Here is a 17,689-nt window from a genome sequence, read left to right on the forward strand (position 1 = left end):
ACTGCCTTTGCCCTTGAGGGTATGCCTAGCAAGTGACAGGGAGGCAGGCCCTGGAGACCTCCGGGGCCTGGGCTCACAGAGCACCTGACCTTGGCTGCACCTCTGCCACCGCTGCCCCCTTGACCACCCACCTGGTGGGAGCTCCAGTGGGCCAGTGCCATCAGCCTGGCATGACGTTTGTCACTGCCCAGGTTAATGGGGGGCAGTTTCACGCTGGGTGATCCCGGGCTTTGCCAGAACTCCCGAGGTTACGAGGGAAGTAGAAAAAGGAATTCTTATGTCTCCCGCGTGGGTTTTGGCTACCTGGGCTCCTTCCTGATGTCTGAGCAGTGAGTTCTCCACAGAAGTTTCTCTTGCCAGGAATAGCCACCCTTTCAAACCTTAAAAAGAGAGCAGGAGAGGAAATTAGGGGAGGCCAGGGGTTGAGGAACTTCCCCTGTGTAGAGGCCACTGGTGGGATTATGGATGTCCTCCTGGGCCCGGGGCAAGCTTTTTACAAACCCTGAGCCTCCATCTGCCTGAGGGCTGCTCTGCTGGGTTTTCCCCTTCGGCTGTTGGTTGGCAGGGCAGGAGCCGTGGTCTGAGACAGGATATGGGAGAAGAGGAATTTCTGCTCTCCCCAGGCTTCTCCCTCCTGGCTTCTGGTGTTTACGTACTGCGTCACCCTCCCTCTGCCGCCTGCTGGGGCCACAAGGAGAGTGATTTGGTCTCTGCCCTTGAGGAAATCTCCATTTGAGGGAGGAGAAAAGGAGAAAACATGTGTGCAGGCAGTGATGGCACAGAGACCAGGTCAGTGGAACCTGGGAGTAACTGACTGGAGGAGTCCAGGAAGGCTGCCTAGAGGGGGTGCCCTGGGTTGGGCCCAGAAGGAGGATCCAGGTTTGCCAGGAGGCAGTTCATTCCAGGCAAGGCAGGCAGAGCCTGCCAAGGCCTTGAGGAGAGAGCAAGTTCATTTCCCTGGAGGGCAGGGGTCCTTGGGATGGTGGACCTACCTAAGGGGTCTGAGGCTTCTCGCAGAGTGAGACCCCCCATATTCCCCCAGCTCCATAGTGGTCTCCAAGGATGTCCCCAGGCAGATGAGATTAAAACCCAGACTTTGGAGAGAGTCAGATCTGGGCTCTAACACGGGTGCACGCCGTTTACCAGCGGCAAGGGCTTGGCAAGTCACTTGACCCCTCGGCACCTACGTTTCCTCCTCTGGAAGAGGGCAGCGCAGACCTTGCGGAGGGGTGTGCTGAGGTGCTGCGTGTCACTCCCTGGTGCAGAGCGAGTGCTCAGCAGACCTTCCTTCACCAGGTCCTGGAGCCAAAGGCCTTCCTGGCTAGAAACCAAATGCCTCATTGCTCCTTGAACTGAGAGGTGTTTACAGCTCCTACATTTTTTCCTTCCAGAAGTGGGTTTTATTACCCGAGAAGGAGAAAGCGAAAGGTGATCTGGAGCCTCCTCAATTTTAAAAAGGCTCAGGGAAGCCCTGCGGCGTGGGTGTGATGTGTTTTGAATTGCCTGGTGATCTCTGCCTGATCTGAGACCTTGGGGATCCTGAGCGTGGAGGCAGTTGTCTCTTGCTTGGGGCATCAGGAGGGTGGGGGAGCCCCCCTCCACTGACTGGGAGATTGCGGGGTGCTTGGTACCACCTGACTGCCCCTGGGTGTCCACCCTGCGGGGTCCAGCTGTTTCCTCTTTATGGATGAGGTAGGGGGCGGGACTTTCCCAGGATCCCACGAGAAGTGCTGAGCCTGATTACGACCCAGGACCCGGTCCTGACGCAGGAGGGGGACTTTGCCCCATGAGAGGTCATAGGTTCCAGGCAGAGGCTGGTGTGTGGAAGGGCCTGGAAGGTCCAGGGTGCTGTGTGGTTAGGAAGGAGAGGCCCTCACGTGCGGGGGCCTGGGGCGGGGTAGGCTTTAAGGAGGGCAGACCAGCGCCAGCTGGGAGAGAGTTTGGGATGCCTTGCTCAGGCGTGTGGGCCTTTTTCTGCGAGGTTTTGGGTGGGGAGCAGCGGGTTTAGGATTTGTGTCTTGGTGGGGGGACCCTCCTTTGGTGGGCTGGAGGTCAGGGCATCAGGCAGGAGGCAGCTACAGCGACCCCACAGAGAAGGGGCCAGGCCAGCAGAGGGCAGGGGCTCTGGGTAAGTGGAGACTTGTTTGGGGAAAGAATCAGCAGCTCTGGATGAAGACCAGGTGTGGGCTATGAGGGAGGGCGAGGCGTCTGGGGGATGAACCTGGGTTCCTGCCGGGTTCCTGGGCAGACAGGAGACCCCGTCGCTGAGATGAAGACCCAGGGAAGGGCAGGTGAGTCTTCAGTGCCTGGAACTTTTGGTGGTTGGAGTCTGGAGCTCTGGAGGGAGGCCCCAGGCTGGAGAGAGATGGGGGTGGGTGGTGGGTGAGGAGAGGGGAGCTGGAAGAAAAGGACGGGGTAGGGTGCCGGGGAGGTGAGCTGGATGGGTGCTGCATTGCCCCTCAGCCGCTGGCCTCCGGGTTCTGCAGACCCACCCGGTGAGAGGCCCCACTGCCCTGAGGAGGGGGCTCAGGGACCTCTCTGCACAGGCTGCACCGCCCTTCCCGGGCTGCACGTGGTCCCGTGTCTCAGAGGAGCCAGGCTCCTGCTGGTCGTGGAGCTGCGGAATCTGAGTGGCAAGTGTGGCTTTGGGGAGCGGGGGGTGAGGGCGCCCAGGCCCGGTCAGGAAACCAGACACCATCTGTGGCTCATCTCCTACAGCTCCCAGGCCCCCGTGACTCTGGCCTGAGATCGAGCTGCTTCCTGTCAAGTGATGAATGGGCAACGTCTGCTTATCCCAAGACCAGAAGGGAAGGGGGGCCGGGGTGGGGGAAAGACACAGTAGCCAGAGCCACACCTCTGGGCCAGAATTCATTCATTCATTCATTCATTCACTCAGTTCCTCACTGTCCAAGGAGGTATGGACTACGGGAGTCAGGCAGACGTGGTTTCAAGTGTCAGTTCTGCCTACTGCCTGCTGTGTGACCTTGGGCCCGTAGCTTAACCAGTCTGAACTTTCATTTCCTCCTCTGCACTACGTGGATTATAGCGGCCCCCGCCTAGGGTGGCTGTGAGGTGGAACGAGGCGTGCACGGCCCTTGGCGCGTGCCTGGCGCACCCACAGGGCGGGCTCCGCTAGCGATGCGCTGTCATTACAGCCGGTCTGCGTGGCTGGGGCGTTCCTTACTGCCCGGGCCTCGTGTGGGGACACGAAGTCGGTGGCATCCCCTTCTCTCGTTACTCACAGGCTCCCTGGTCCGAGGAGCAGGTTCAAATGGTAGCTCTCTCCTCTGTGTGGACTGACTTTGGCAAGTCACGTTTTCCCTTGGATCCTTGGTTTCCTCATCTGCAAAAGGGGGGTGATGGCACCGCTTGGGTTTCTTGGGAGATGGCAAATTACTCAGCTCAGGGGCGGTGTTGCCGTGGATGTTGGCTGATGCTGAAGCTGGTCCGGCCTTGACCTCACCAGTGGCCAGCCTGTGAGCTGCCTGGTCTCCCGCTGGGCCTCAGAGCTCCCTCTGTGTAGGGGTGTGCTGGGCCCTACTGGTCTGTGGCACTTCTCCTCTCCCGGCTGGCTGAAGGCCCCCAGCAGTGGGCATCTATCCTAAGCTTCTGTTGCCAGGAGCCTGCTGGACAAGCAGAGATAGCCCCTGGTGCCTGCACTGGCATTGGGTCACTCATTCCGTGTGTGTAGGAGGGTGTGAAGTCACCAGGATGGTTTCCTCCTTTGGGAAAACAATGTGTGAAGCTGTTCATTGAGCAGGAAGGACTGAAAAGGGGCCTTCCCCAGAGAAATGGCACAGGGTCTGGCGTCCAGCCGAAGCTGAGTCTCCAAGGTTGTCTTTGTGATTCTCCCTGTCAGCCTGGGAGCCACGTGGGCCTTTACCAGCCCCACCCAAACCAGGGGCAGTGACGCCCCTACCCCAGTGGACAGACCGAGAGCATGGCTGGGCTCAAAGCCTTGTGGCCTGACCGTACACGCATACATGCACATACAACATGCAGAAAAGGGCAGGCAGACACTCGCTGCTTCCACCTCGGGGTTGGGGGGCAAGGTGAGGTGTAGACAGATACTTGCACCCACACGACCCTATCCACTCAGGCCCCCAAACCTGCCCCAAGCTGGGTCTTTGGCCTGAGCCTTCTGGTGTCTTGGGTCGTCTTTTACTGGGAGGGTAAGGCCCCAATGAGCCACCAACCTCCACGAAGTGTGGTATTTGGCAGGAGACAAAGAAGGGATGTGACTTTCCCCTAGAGGAAGTTTTAGAAATTGGGAAGCAAGCGCCCCAGGTGACAGTCGTGGTCAGAAAGGCCTCTTGGGAAGCCTCAGAGCCCAGCCCGGTGTGGGAGCCGATCGCTTCCAGGAAGTGCCTGGATTAAACCCAAGCCCCCACATCTCCCTGGGACACACCCCACGTTAGTAAGAGGCTTGCCGAAGGCCAGGGCGGGAGGAGCATGTCGGGGGGCTTTGCAAAGGCAGCCCCAGATCTCGTAAGTGACGAGGAGGGTATTTGCTCCAGAGCCATTCCAAAGAGGCCGTGCAGTGCAGTAGATAGAGCATGATCTGGGGGTCCAGCAGCCCCAGCTCTGTCTTTTACCAGCTGTGTGACCCTGGGCAAGTCCGTGCCCCTCTCTGAGCCCCAGTTCCCGTGTCTGTCACATGGAGACAATTTCTCCTTCACTGCCCAGGGATGGTCGGTGGTAATGACGCTGGTAGCAGCTAAAGCCTCAGAGGGCCCTTCACATGTGCCAGGCTCTGTCCTGAGGAGTTTACATCTGTTAACAGATTTAATTCTTAATGGCCCTGAAAGGTAGATCTTACTGTTAGCCCCATTTTCCAGATGAGGAAACTGAGACACTGCGTGGTTAAAGGAAGCTGGGCCAGGATTTGAACCCAGGCAAGTCAAGCTCCCAAACAGACCCTCGGCCTTACCCTGGGGCTCATTCTCATCCAGTCCCCAGGTGCCTGGTAGACAGGCACATGTGTGGAACCCAGGCTGGGAAGCACACTCTGCCACCCCAGCGCCCTGGAAATGCAGGGCTCTTGCTCCCTGCAGAAGAAAGGCCCTCTTTGAGGTGGCGCTCCTTGTGGCCTGGGGCTCCGGGTCTCACATTCCACGGATTTTTGGCCCCTGACTTGGGCTTGGCAGCCTGGGTCCCATTGTTCTGCAACTTGGCAGGAGCCGCAGGGGACAGGCAGCTCCCGGAGGTGCCCTGTGCACGGAGGGGCTTTTCCCGGGCTTTTCCCTGCTCTCTGTGTCTCATCCCTCCAGATCCCTTTACCTTGGTCTTTGTGCATCTGAACCCCCTAAGAAGGAGTTTCTGGCAGGAATGTCCAGGGTAAAGGGGTTGGGTTTCTGTTGGGGTATAGACAAACAGAATGCAAATCCTCTGAAATCCAACACCCTGGAGAGCCTCAAGAGGCAGTGGCTGTCTTGGACCTGGGAGGCGCATTGGAATCAGAGCTGGGTTCAGATCTGCCCTCTGTAGCCTACTCACAACACGACCTTGAGTCTCCCCTCTCTGAGCCTGATTCCCTGTCTGTAAAATGGGTCTGTCAACAGCCCAGGCTAAGTGGAAGAGATCTGGCCATTGGGCACCTCAGAGAACCTTCACTTCCTTCCTCCCTCCTCCTCCCTCTCTCCTCCCCCTTCCTTCCCCCTCTGCCTCCTTCCCCTTTGTCTGGCCCTCTCTGGCACTGGTGGGCAGGGTGTGGGGGTGGGCTGTGACTTGCAGACTCCTTTCCTGGAGCAAAGGCCCTTCCTCCTCATGGGGACATGAGGTATAGCCGGTTCTATTAGGTTCCGGGCAGAACTGCTCTTAGGCACAGCAGTTTACCCCAGGGGGTTGGCACACCAGGCGTGTGGACAATAGTGCCGCATCTGCTCGGTGCCATCCTGAAGGGAGAGGGCTCTGGGCCCCCCGGGGGGGGGAATGGCTCCTCGTGGCCCACCGGCCCTGGGCTCACCCCTGCCCACTCAGCACTGCCCCATTCTTGAGTGGAGGGGGCTTGTTCCATGGGGAGCCACTGGAAAGGAAGTGATGTATTGCTGGTAAGAGCCTGTGAGGGGTGCAGTGCAGGGGTTATGGGCAAAGATGCCATCACAGGTTTGAGTCCTGGCTTCACCACCTGTGATCCGTGTGATCTGGGCAAATCTCTCAACCTCCCTGTGCCTCAGTTTCCTTATCTATAAAGTGGAACAATAACAGAAGCTGTCTCGTGGAGGTGGTGTTAGTGAGATGGTGGTGAGATGGGCTAACAGAGGTGAAATGTATAAAGAAAGGGCCCGGCATAATAAGGACACACAGTTGTTGGCTTATCATCATTATTACTATTATTTCTGATGAGGCCAGGGCCCCTTACTTTGCTCCTGGGGCCCTTTGTGAGGAACAAGGTGAGCTCCTGAGAGCCTGCAGACCGCCTCGGGGTGCAGATGCTGGATCGCCACGTGGGGACGTGGGGAATGACATTCGCAAATACCTCCTAGGTCTCTGCCCAGTGTGACTTGCCCAAGGTCCCAGCTGGGGAGTGACAGGGTCGAGATACGAACCCAGTCCCGCTGGCCCTAGGAGGCTGGGTGAGGTGGGACGTTGGAGCCAGAGATGGATGCACCGTGGTTTCCAGCCCGCGTGGTCTGTGAGCAGGTGGGCAGGTGAGCCAGTCACGCGTGGGCCTGGCCTTTGGGCCACGCCTGGTGCCTTCTGAGATAAAGACAGAACCTTTTTGCTGAAGACAGTTCTCCTCCAGCCTTCCCCCGGAGGTCTCCCTAAGGGCAGAGGACGGTGAACATGTCACCCCGAGGGGTCTGGGGTTGCAGCCCGAAGCAGCTGCAGAGCCTGCAGGAGTCTCCGGTTTTATCTTAAAATTCATGCGCATTTTACATTTTGTTCCCTCTGTATCCGGTTTATTACCGCACACATTTCCCTCCTGAGTAACAGCGCTGCCTTGGGAAGCTGCTCGTGTTTATCTGTTTATCCTGGGGCTTTTCGTACCCAGGTCCTCACTGTGTCACCCGGGGGGTGTGCACTCCAGTGCGGAAGCTCGGGCGCAGATGGTGGGGAGGTGCTGTGGCCCCATCTGCATTGCAGGAAGCCACCTTGGTGGCCCATCTGGAGGAGGAGGGCTTGGCGGAAAGGGCACCAGGCACTGGTGGAGACCCAGGAGTCCAGGCGGAGGCGAGGCCTGGGCTGGGGCAGAGGTGGGAGTATGGGGCTGGGGAGAGGCCTCAGAAGTACAGGCACACCCCTTAATACCCTCCACATAACACCCCTTTGAGATAAGAGCAAAGAGACGACAGCAAGAGATCTACCTCTTTATATGTACACATTAGGATGAAGCACATAAGATGCCATGCGTGAGGATGAAAACTGGCAATTGCACAGGCAGGAAACAGCACAGGCCGGGCTGGGTTTGACAGGGTGCTCTCAGCCACCAAGGGCTCCCTGCTAGGCTGAGGCGGGTGCCATCTGCGGACCGTGCCCCTGCTCCATGTGTCCTTGCTTTCTGCCATCTACTTTGTATGCTAGAGAGCAGTTTTACCCCAAAATGCTGAGGAAAGGGGTGTGAGGGAGGAGCTGGGCCTGCCCTGAGGACACAGAGGGAGGATGGGTGCTGGACGCCAATGTGCAGATTCTAGAGAGGCTCGGGGTGCCTTCAAGGACAGAGGCGGGGAGGCCGAAGGTCCAGCTCAGCAGGCGATTCAGGGCTTGGTGGCCAAACTTTGACAGGTGTCGTAGACATCTCTAAGCCTGGGAGGGCTGGCCCATCAACTACCAGAAAGACCTACAGTGGGGAGGAAGGAAGAGTGATCTGTGACCAGATCTCCAGGGCACTGACCATAACAGCCCCATTGGTGTGGGTTCCTTTCCCACTGCCCAGATCACCCGGTTCACGCAGCAGGACCTGCCAACCCACTGGACCAGGTGACGCCTATCAGCTTGGGCTTTGGCTGGTGGGGATGGCTGGGGGTGCAGATGACCAGGTGACTTACAGGTGGCGAGAGGCAGAGTCCGTCTAGAGAGAAAGACAATGTCCTGGGTTGGGTTCTCCAGAAGCAGACCCTGAGACGAGACCGTATGGGGGAAACCACGAGGGAGTGGCGGAGGCAGACAAGCAGGGTGTGATCTCAGACCAAATCACTACCCCGCTCGGGTCTCTGGAGTGACTTACCCCAGAGCGTCCTGACCGGAGGCAGGGGAACTGGCTTGCGCACTCGCCCCCTGGGTCACTGATTCCTAGGGACTCCAGCGCTCCAGAGGGTATAGACGAAGCTGCTCTGATAGCCTGGCCAGCCCTTCGGGGTTCTGTTAGGGAAGGGTCAAGTGAGAGGTGCCCGCGGGAATGCCAGGGCGGAGTCTGGTGGAAGGAGCAGCAGCCTGATTAGGGGCCCTCGCCCCATGCCCACCCTGCACCCCGTGTCTTCCAGGCATCCTGGGGGAGCCCAGGCCTGGCCCTGGACACCGAGGTTTAGGTGTTGTAGAAATGCTTGTGGGTGAACGGAGGGCTTTCCTCCCGAGGAGGAGCGCTTTCCCTCTTGCGTCCAGGGGCACCACGAGCCATACAGCTTCTTCTATGTGCCTGAGCCTGGGTCCTGCCCCGGAGGGGCTTGTCTGCTGGGGAGGCCAGCAGAGGCTGCCTGTGACACCAGCAGTGGAAGCGATCTTGGGAGTGATACTGAGATGGCCTTTAGCTCAGGCCTGGGCACATGGTGGGCAATTAATCAGGACAGCTACTGCAGTTACTATGGCAGCTGGTGAGTGGCATCCTTGACTCTCCTGGGGGCCTCTGATGTGGCAGCCCAAGCCCTGGAGGTTGAGGGGGCTGTTCCCTGTGCAGAGGGCTCTGCCCCTGCCTGGAGGTTTGTGCAGGACTTGAGTAGGACCGGTGGCCTCGGCCTTCCCAGTGTCTGGTGCACCAGGTCCCAGCAAGGACGGGCATGTGGGGTCCTTCCTGCAGCTGCTACTTGCAGTCTGACTCAAGGTCTCTCTCTTCTGGCCACTAGGCTGCCAACCTGGGTTTGTATGGGGGTGAGGATGGGGATGAGGCACGGAGGACAGCAACGGGGCAAGAACAGGCTTTGGAGTCTGGCACATGTGGCATTGAATCTGGCGCCTCCCTTGCTGGATGGTGGGGGCACCTTTAGACTATTCCCTGCACAGAGTCTGTGTTCCCCTCTATCCAACAGGGATAGTCCTAGCAACCTAGTCGGGACAGCGTAATGGAGGGAGGTGTGTCACATGGGCCATCGAGTCCTAGTCCTGCCACTTCCAAGCCGGATAACCAAGGGCAAGTTACCTAACAGCTTGTCACCTCAGCCTGCACATCTGTAAAATGGGACAAGTGAAATTACTTCCTCGATCCGAGGGCCACGGAGAAGAGAAAGTGCACAGGCCTGTGTGTAAGAAAGCCCTTCTTTTCTGTTGCAGCCCGTGTCCTCGTGAGGCTGGCATGCAGGATGGCAGGACAGCCTAGCCACCTGCCCCATGGAGGGAGCCCGAACAACCTCTGCCACACCCCGGGGCCCGCGCACCCTCCCGACCCACAGGTAAGCCCTCCTCCTTCATCTGCAGCGCACTGGAGAGTCTTGGAGGAACACAGATCCCTGAGGCTGCTTTGTCCCAGCCACGGCAGGACGCCCCTTGGCAGCCCCCGGGCACCTTGAATGCTTCCAGCGATGGGAGCAGAGTCACTCCCTAACCATTCTGCCCTCCATCCCAGTCAGCAGCCCTCACAGATGCCTCTCTGTTCCACACTCTGGGCTGGGATGCCAGGCCCTGGTCCTGTCCCTGGGGTTTCCATGTGAATGGGACAGCTTTATCTCAGAGGGATCAGCACTGGTTAGAAGGACGGACATAGAGGGAGTCGTGGAGGCCCCGAGGAGAGTGAGGGGCGCAGGCGAGTGGACGGGGTGCGCTTGGGGTCAGAAAGTGCTTCCTGGCTCTGAGCTGGTCTGCCTCCTTTCTGGTCTCAGCTGCGTTCTGGCCCTCTTTAGCCTCTTTGTCTAGGACCCGCAGAGCTTCGGGGACGCTGGTTTCTTTACACCGGCCCCACCCTCTCAAGAGAGCCAGGCAGCCTTTGGCAGCTTTTCGGAAAGTGGCTTCTGGGGTTGTGAGCTGCTCGCACACCCCATGCCTTTGCACATGCCGTCCCCTGGGCCTGGGGCGCCCTCCTTGACACCTCCAGGCCTCAGTCCAAATGCCGCTGCTTCTGGGGAGGCTTCTTGTTCCACGGCACTCCCTGCTCTGTGCTGTCTCCACACCTGCGCACAGGCACTAGGTCATGGCCGTGATCGCATCCGCTGGGGCACTGGCTCCTGGGTCTGCCTCCCTTCCTAGACAGAAGCCTCTGGGGTGGGGCTTCGCCTGCCAAGTTCATGAACTGCAGACTCATGGAGTGCACCACCCAGGACACCGCCGTGTGTGAACAGACCCAGGTCTGCTCTTAGGGAGCACACAGCCTCACAGGACAGAAAGACAGGAAAGAAAGCAGAAGAAACTGGGGGTCAGTGGAACTCCAACAAGGAATGTGGTCTGAACTAGGGGACCAGAGAGGCCTCCTGGAGGAAGTGGCTTGCAAAGAACTGGAGGGGACAGAGAGCTTGGCTGGGCAGATTGGACAGGGCCAGGTGCTGTAGCATCCTGTGGACAGCCTGGAATGATGAAAAGTAATTGTGCAGGGTTGGCTTGTGTCCCAGACCTGTGAGGCCTAAGTCAGGAGGAGACTCAGAGTCAGCCACCTTCCTGAGCCATGGAAGGATTGTCACAGCTTCTAACTGCCTAGTCCTGTTGGAGGACTTCAGGTGGACTGGTGTTTGACCTGCTTGGGCAGGGTTGCCATGTACAGTCGTACAGGTTCTATACTGCCCAAAGGTGCCTGGCCAAGGAGGCAGGTGAGTCTGAAATCCTTCTCCCGCGCCTGAGCTCTCATCAAACTGTGCTTCCTGGTGTGACGCTGCATCAGCCCAAGGGGAGGGGCACATCTATAGATTCACACAGAGGTGACATGTTAAGTAGGAGAAACTGTGTATGTGCGCACACACGCACAGGGGGTCCAAAGGCATCTATGCTCTTCATCCTCCCCATTCCAGTTACTGGCTGGGATGCAGGGGCCCATTTCCTAGGTGGAATTTGGGGAGAAAGCTGGGAAGCCCATAGACACTGCTGGTCCAGGGTCCACCAGGACACCTCCCCGATGGCTGGGGGCAGTGGGGCCTCCTCGGGTAATGTAGCAATTTGTCATATTAAGTCATTCACTAACAATTGAGTCCCCCTTGATTAATCTCCCAGAATTAGCCAGTTGCATTTTGAGCAATTAGGGTTAATTACAGCCTCATTTGGCAGAGCAGAGAGTCCCATAATTATGTCACAAACAAGGCGAGGAGGTGGTGGGCTGCCGTGGCGGTGGCACCTTCCGGGTGTCTCCTCGCACATGTTGGAGTGGGTAATGACATAGTTAAGTGTAATTAGATACGATTACTCAGCGTTGGCTAGCGGCTGGCGGGAAAGATGCCCCTGGTTCGCCAGCATCTGGCCGGGTCTGCAGAACTGGGGCACAGCCGCATTGACGCTGGGGCTGCTGCAGGTCGGGGCTGGAATGAAAACAGTCAGGCGCTTTCTCTCTCCTCGTCTCATAGAGCACTGGTATTTAAACACTGTCTGGGGAGAGATCACGGCTGGAATCTTGCCTGTTTTCAGGACATAGAAACACCTCAAAGTGATGGCACAGGCATTTTCCTTTATGGCAGGAGGCACTGCTGTTTCCCTGAAATCACCCTGAGAGAAAAGAGCCAGGCTGCATGATGGCAAAATGCTGTGCTCTGGACCAGGCTGGGTTTGGTTCCCAATTCCATCCCTCACCAGCCAGGTGACATTGGGTAAAATGACTTCTCTGAGCCTCAGTTTCCTCTTCTGTAAAATGGAGCAGTGAAGAAAGTGAGATGGTATATTTTAAACACCCAACATGGTACCTAGTATTGTTGGTGTTAAGGAAATGGTATGTCATTGATCTTATTCTTATATTTTAAAAATCATTTTGGTTTTCACAGCTAAAGAGCCCAGGGCTGGAAATACCCCCAGTGTAGAAAGAACAATTTAGCGCACACTCAAACTCTGGCTTTTGTTAACCTTCTGTGTCCAAGGCTAGTGGTTTGTTCATTTCAAGGAACTTTCTAGCTCTGGGTGCTGCCAGCCTATGAAAATATGTTTGCTGAACTGGGTTGAATCATATGTGAAATTCATATATACTTGGGAAAGCTGAACATGCTTGCTTTTATTGAGGTTTCTAATGAATGAATGAATGAGTGGAGTTGCGAAAAAGAGCTTAAAATGCCCCCATGGTTTATGATTTTACCAATTTGCTTCAGAGCATTTTCATCAGGAAAGAAACGCAGGGCTCAGCTGACCCACTAAGAAACACATGAATTTCCAAGAAGGAGAAAGGTGTTCTTGTCTGAGAAAGCCCTGGCTAATGTGTCTTCCATCTGGAAAGTCTTTGCAAACCTGCTTGGGACGTGCCAAGTTCAGTTATATTCGGCACTGTTCAGAGACAGAGGAATGTGCATAACTTTGCAGGGGATGGGGACAGCTGTCATTAGTTCTGCATTGCACCAAAATCTTCATGAAAATCTTCCCAAAACAATGATGATAGTTAGATAAGATTTAATGACCAAATATTAACGGCCATTAAGATTCAAGAAGTGTTTGCTTAAGTGTTGTAAAATCAGCAAGTGCTTGTCTCGTTTCTGCCTTGGGTCTGCCGGTGAGCCCTACACATAAGTAAATAAAGATGGTGCAGAGGTGAGGCTCCCAGGGAGGGATGGACCGATGCAGGGGGAGCCCAGAGAATGGGGTGGCTTGTTCTGCCCGGGGCATCAGGGTTGACAAGGAAAGCTCTCTCTAGAAAGAAGATGACACGTGGGCTGACAATGATCAGGAGTTTGAGGCAAAACAGGGAGAGGAGGATGTTCCAGGAAGAGGAAGGAGCCAGACCTGAAGGTGCACAACCAGTCAGGTTGGATAAGTATTTAAATACCTGTGCTTAGAAAAGGTAACAGCTGGTGTTTATGAAAGGCCTGGAATCCACCCTGTCATTTGGAATTGAATCTGTAGCAAATAGGGAGCCCATTTGGGGTTTAAATTGACAAGGGGTTTGGGTTTTAGGTCACTGGTAGCTGGGGCCCGAGGCACAAGTTAGGTGAAAATAGGTCACATGATGCTTTGGCCTTAAATGGGCCCGACACAGGGAGGGAAGACTCCAGAGACTTCCAGGGGAAAAACCAACTGCCCTTGGTAACTGAAGGGATTCAGGAGAGGGAGGTAAAGGACGTGGCCAGCCTGCTGGCATGGGGGCCGATGCTCTTTATGGTTTGTTTCCCTTCAAGTCTTTGCTTGTTAGTCGTTGGAGCTGGTTCCAGATTCTCTCATCCGTGTGTTTAAGCTCAGCTTTCTCTGAGCTTGGTTAGTGAGGCTCGTCCTGGGGGAGCCACCACAACTGAGATGACCTTAGGTTTTGTCATCAGGCGTCTCCCATGTTCGGGCGTCTTGCTCACCGCTCCCATGAACCGATGGCACAAAGCTGAGTGTAGACAGACTTCCAAGCTGAGACAGTCACTACATTACGATGCCTGGCAGTTACCTCATTTCATCCTCCTACCAACTCAAGAGAAGGAGACCTTATTCAGAACTCCATTTTGCAGGGGAGGAAACCAAGATGAGTGGTAACTTGTCCTTTTTGCTGTTGAGGGGCAGAGCCCAGAGCCAGGGGTGGATCCAGGCCCTGTGGCCCCGCAGAGCATTTTCTTGCCACGAGGGCTGCAGGAGGGGAGACTGGCTTCGGGGACAGAATTAGCCAGATCGTGAAGAGCTGAGTGGGGCTGGCCTCGTAAAGAGTCTGACAATATGGACTCTTTGTAAGTCGCACCCTTCTTTCGTGCTGCACAGATTTAAAGCGCATTGCTATACACACATGTACCGCATCCCTGAGAAGTTCCCTGCACACGATGTCAGGTGTCTTTAAAGGTGAAACTCGTTTACAGGAAATGTCATTCTGATGAAGCGTGCTTTTTAAAATCATAGAAACGGTTGCCTTAAAATTAATGATGCATTGCAAATATCAGGGAAAAAAGACCCATCCAGTGTAAAGATGATTAAAATTCAGGTCAGAAGTCTGACTTAGTCAGGCTAAGTTTTTTAATGAGATTTCAGAAAATTAATTGGACGAATGCATTTTTATTCTTTTAACATGTAATTTTATGCTCCTGTTTGAAAAAAAAAAAAGGATTTGTCGATGGCTGAGGCTTATTGTGGTTCAAACATTTTAAACTCAAATTAACGCAGGGTGGGGGGCATTTGTGGCCTAATTTGATCTGACTTGGGGAAGAGAGCTGGGTCTCTCCGAGCTTTCTGGGGTGAGGGTGTCCTGGGGTGGTCCAAGACACTCCCTTCCCCTGCTGTATGTCTGGTCGTGTCCTCCCATTTCTTGGGAGGGTGGGATTGGGGCTGGAGGTGACTCAGGACCTCGGCCGTGTCCTCGACTCCTGATCCCACCAGATTCCTCCCGCTGCCCAGGGAGTTGCTCCCAGAGGCTCCTCCTCTCTGAGATCGTGAGTCCTCCCCAGGCCTACTGCCACCTCCTCCCTGCCCCTCCACCCCATCTCTTCTACCTTTTCGGGAGAACTAAGGGGCTCCCACTCTGGGGAAGGGGGATGAGTAGGTCAGAAATGGCCTCTGGCGCCCACAGCACAGCCTAGAAAGGGAGGTGAGCCTGTTGTCTAGCAAAGGCCCTGGGTGACTGGCACGAGGTCGGTACAGTCAGAAGCTGCAGGTATATCCACCTCACCACTTTCCTGTAGCCAGAGGATGTTGGGTAAATGACCTCTCTGAGCCTCAGTTTCCTCATACGTGAAATGGGGCTGGGGAGACCTAAGTGAGATGGTGTACTTTAAACATCCAGCATGGTACCCAGCATCAGGGGTGTTAAGGAAATGGGATGTCGTTGATCTTATTCTTGTATCTTAAAATTCATTTCAGGGAATTCCCCGGTGGTCCAGTGGCTGGGACCCCACGCTTTCACTGCTGTGGCCTGGGTTCGATCCCTGGTCAGGGAACTAAGATCCCACAGGCCACGCGGCACGACCAAAAAAAAAAAGAAGAAGAAGAAACATTCATTTTAGTTTTTATAGCTAAAGAGCCTGGGGCTAGAAATATGCCCAACGCAGACCCTTGGTGGGGTGGGGACGGGGGTGATGATAATTACAGCTGACAACTCCCTGTGCTTGGTCCCTGGGCCAGGCTCCCGCCAGTCCGGGCACACCCTGCCTCAGCTCACCCCCAGCCCCTGGGAAATAGGTGCTGCCATTCGCCAGACATTCTACAATGCCAACCCAATAGTAATAATAACAACAAACATGATAATAACAACAAACACGCAGCATTTCCTGAGTGCTGGGCCCTCTTCTAAATGTTCACTCATTAACTTATTTAACCCCCAACAACCCTCTGGAGGGGGCGCTGTTTATCTCAGTTAGACACATGAGGAAACCGAGGCCCAGAGGGCTTACCGGGAAGTGGCAGAGCCAGGACTTGAACCCAGGCCTCCAGGCCCCAGCGTTAGTGTCTCAACTGACAGAGCCAGAGTGGCAGTCACCTCTCTGCCAACCTGGGCCCAGGGATTGTGTTTATTTTCCCCGGGAGGCAGCATGGGGTCCCAGACGTAACAGGGGACAGTAAGCATTACATGAGCCGTTTTCAGAAAGGCCGTCAGGAGGATGTGTTGGAGCCGCCATCTTGGGAGTTGTTCGGGGCCAGCCCCGTGTTTGCCCAGCAGTTTAGAGCTCCCCAGACCCTCTTCTCCTGGAATCCTCCAGGAAATCCTGGGCTGGTGTTTCTAACATCCCCCATCATGGATGACCTCTCTGATGCAGGAGCAAGAGCGGAACTTGCCAGGGCCCCCCCAGGAGGTGGGTGGCAGCCGGGAGAGGCCTGGCCTTTGGGGGCAAGAGCTCAGTTCAGCTTTTCTCTACTCCGAGCCCCTGAGTTAAATCGGGGTCAGGACTCGGCTGGCTCAGGCAGCTGCGCCCAGGAGTCCTGTGTCCCGCGATGACCCCCACCTGAGCAGAGGCCCCTCTGGGGACAGGGCCCGGTCCTAACCCCTGTAAGGGCAGCGGAGGCCCCTGAGCCCCCTCACCGCTGTGCTGCTGCCGGGGAAACCTGCCCCCTCCTCAGAGCTTTCCTCTAATTAGGTCGAATGGGCTGTGACAGGAAATGCAAATCTGGGTCATCGCATATGCAGATGTGCGGGGGAGCCTTAGCGATGGTGGCTGGGAAGTCGCCCGCATCCTCTGGGAGCTTCCAGTGGCTGTGGAGCTGGGCCACGTGGCCTCTGGGGAACATCCTTGGGGTGGGTGGAGAGCACTGGGGTCTGTGACCACTCGCCATGGAGGGAAGCAGCCCCATGTTGGCAGAGCCAGGATCTGTAGTGAGCACATCCCCCAGACTCTTCACTGCCCCATGTCACCTGGCAGCGCAGCTGGGTCTCTATCGTCAGGGAGTTCAAGTCCCAGCTCCCCACTGCCTGTGCCTCAGTGTCCTTATTCATGAAGTGGGATTAATAAGTCTTGTTTTACAAGGCCGTTAGGAGACTTTAGTCCTAAGACCTGCCTAAGCATCTAGTACAGCAACGGACGCATAGTAGGTGCCTAATACACGAAAGCTTGTCGTCGTTATTTTCATGACCACGTGTGATCCCTCCAAGTGCCAAGAAAGCTGCCTTTTTCTAGGGTGTGTGATTTCAGCTGCACCCATAGAAGTGACAGTGGCTGGGTCACAGAGTCCCTTCTGCACCAGGCTGTTTTGGGTGCATTTCGTTGTGTCATTTGACAAGCATGCCCTGAGCACTCGCTTCGAGTGGGTCAGAGCCTTAGTTCAAAGGACAGAAAGGGGACTAAGACAGGGGCCCACTTGGTGAGGCCCATGGTGGGGGGATGGGTGGGACTCAGGTGGCTGAAGCAGGAAGTGTAGGCCTGGCTAGTCACAGGGTCTCAGAGGAAACGCAGAAGTGGCATCTGAGTTGGGAGGCCACACAGCACAGGGTGAAGGGTAAAGGCTCTGGGGTACCCAGCCCCGGGTTCAAATTCCTGCCGTTACTCATGGTGGGGTCTGGAGCCTCCCCTCCGAGCCTGCGCTTGGTTTCCTGAAATGGAGATTGCGATGATGTCCGCTCACAGGGTCCTGGGAAGCATTCTGCACGGTGCCTGGCACGTAGTCCGTGCTCAGTAAATGCATGCTTGCTCATCTTAGGTGGACACGCAGTGTATAGGTAGGTCAGTTGCTGTGACTAAAGAACTTACCTGACAGAGACCAGCAGGTGCTGGGTAAGAGCATCGTCTTCTTCCTCTGCCAGCCCTCCCTCCCACTCGGGTCCCCGGATGGAGCATCTTCAAATCTCTGAAGTCCTGGAGACTTCAGAGTCGGGGTGGGCCCAGCTGTCATCTTGCTGAGGGAAGGAGGCAGCAGGATTGCGGGCTGCGAGGCTGAGTTCCATTTCTCACTCCTGGCAAGAGGGTGCCCCTTAGGGTCTCCTTGGTCCACGGCTGGGCCTCGGCAGGTGCAGAGGTGGTGGGTAGCTGCTCGGGGCCCCCCCGGCTTCCTCACTCCTGCCCTGCCCACGCCTGCCAGTAACATGGCTGCAACCACT

General features: G+C 56.1%; 1 protein-coding gene across 2 annotated transcripts in view; it reads left to right on the top strand.

Moving 5' to 3' along the window:
- NEK6 (NIMA related kinase 6) overlaps window positions 1-17,689 on the top strand; it is an 84,475-nt gene that overhangs the window by 32,964 nt on the left and 33,822 nt on the right. For both annotated transcript variants that reach the window (XM_059925593.1, XM_059925592.1), the window contains exon 2: window positions 9,424-9,542. In XM_059925593.1, the coding sequence (XP_059781576.1) occupies window positions 9,453-9,542 (90 nt within the window). In that variant the 5' untranslated portion in view covers window positions 9,424-9,452. The remainder of the gene's footprint in view (window positions 1-9,423; window positions 9,543-17,689) is intronic.

Source organism: Balaenoptera ricei, chromosome 6 (assembly GCF_028023285.1).
Source record: "Balaenoptera ricei isolate mBalRic1 chromosome 6, mBalRic1.hap2, whole genome shotgun sequence".
NCBI classification, from domain to species: domain Eukaryota; kingdom Metazoa; phylum Chordata; class Mammalia; order Artiodactyla; family Balaenopteridae; genus Balaenoptera; species Balaenoptera ricei.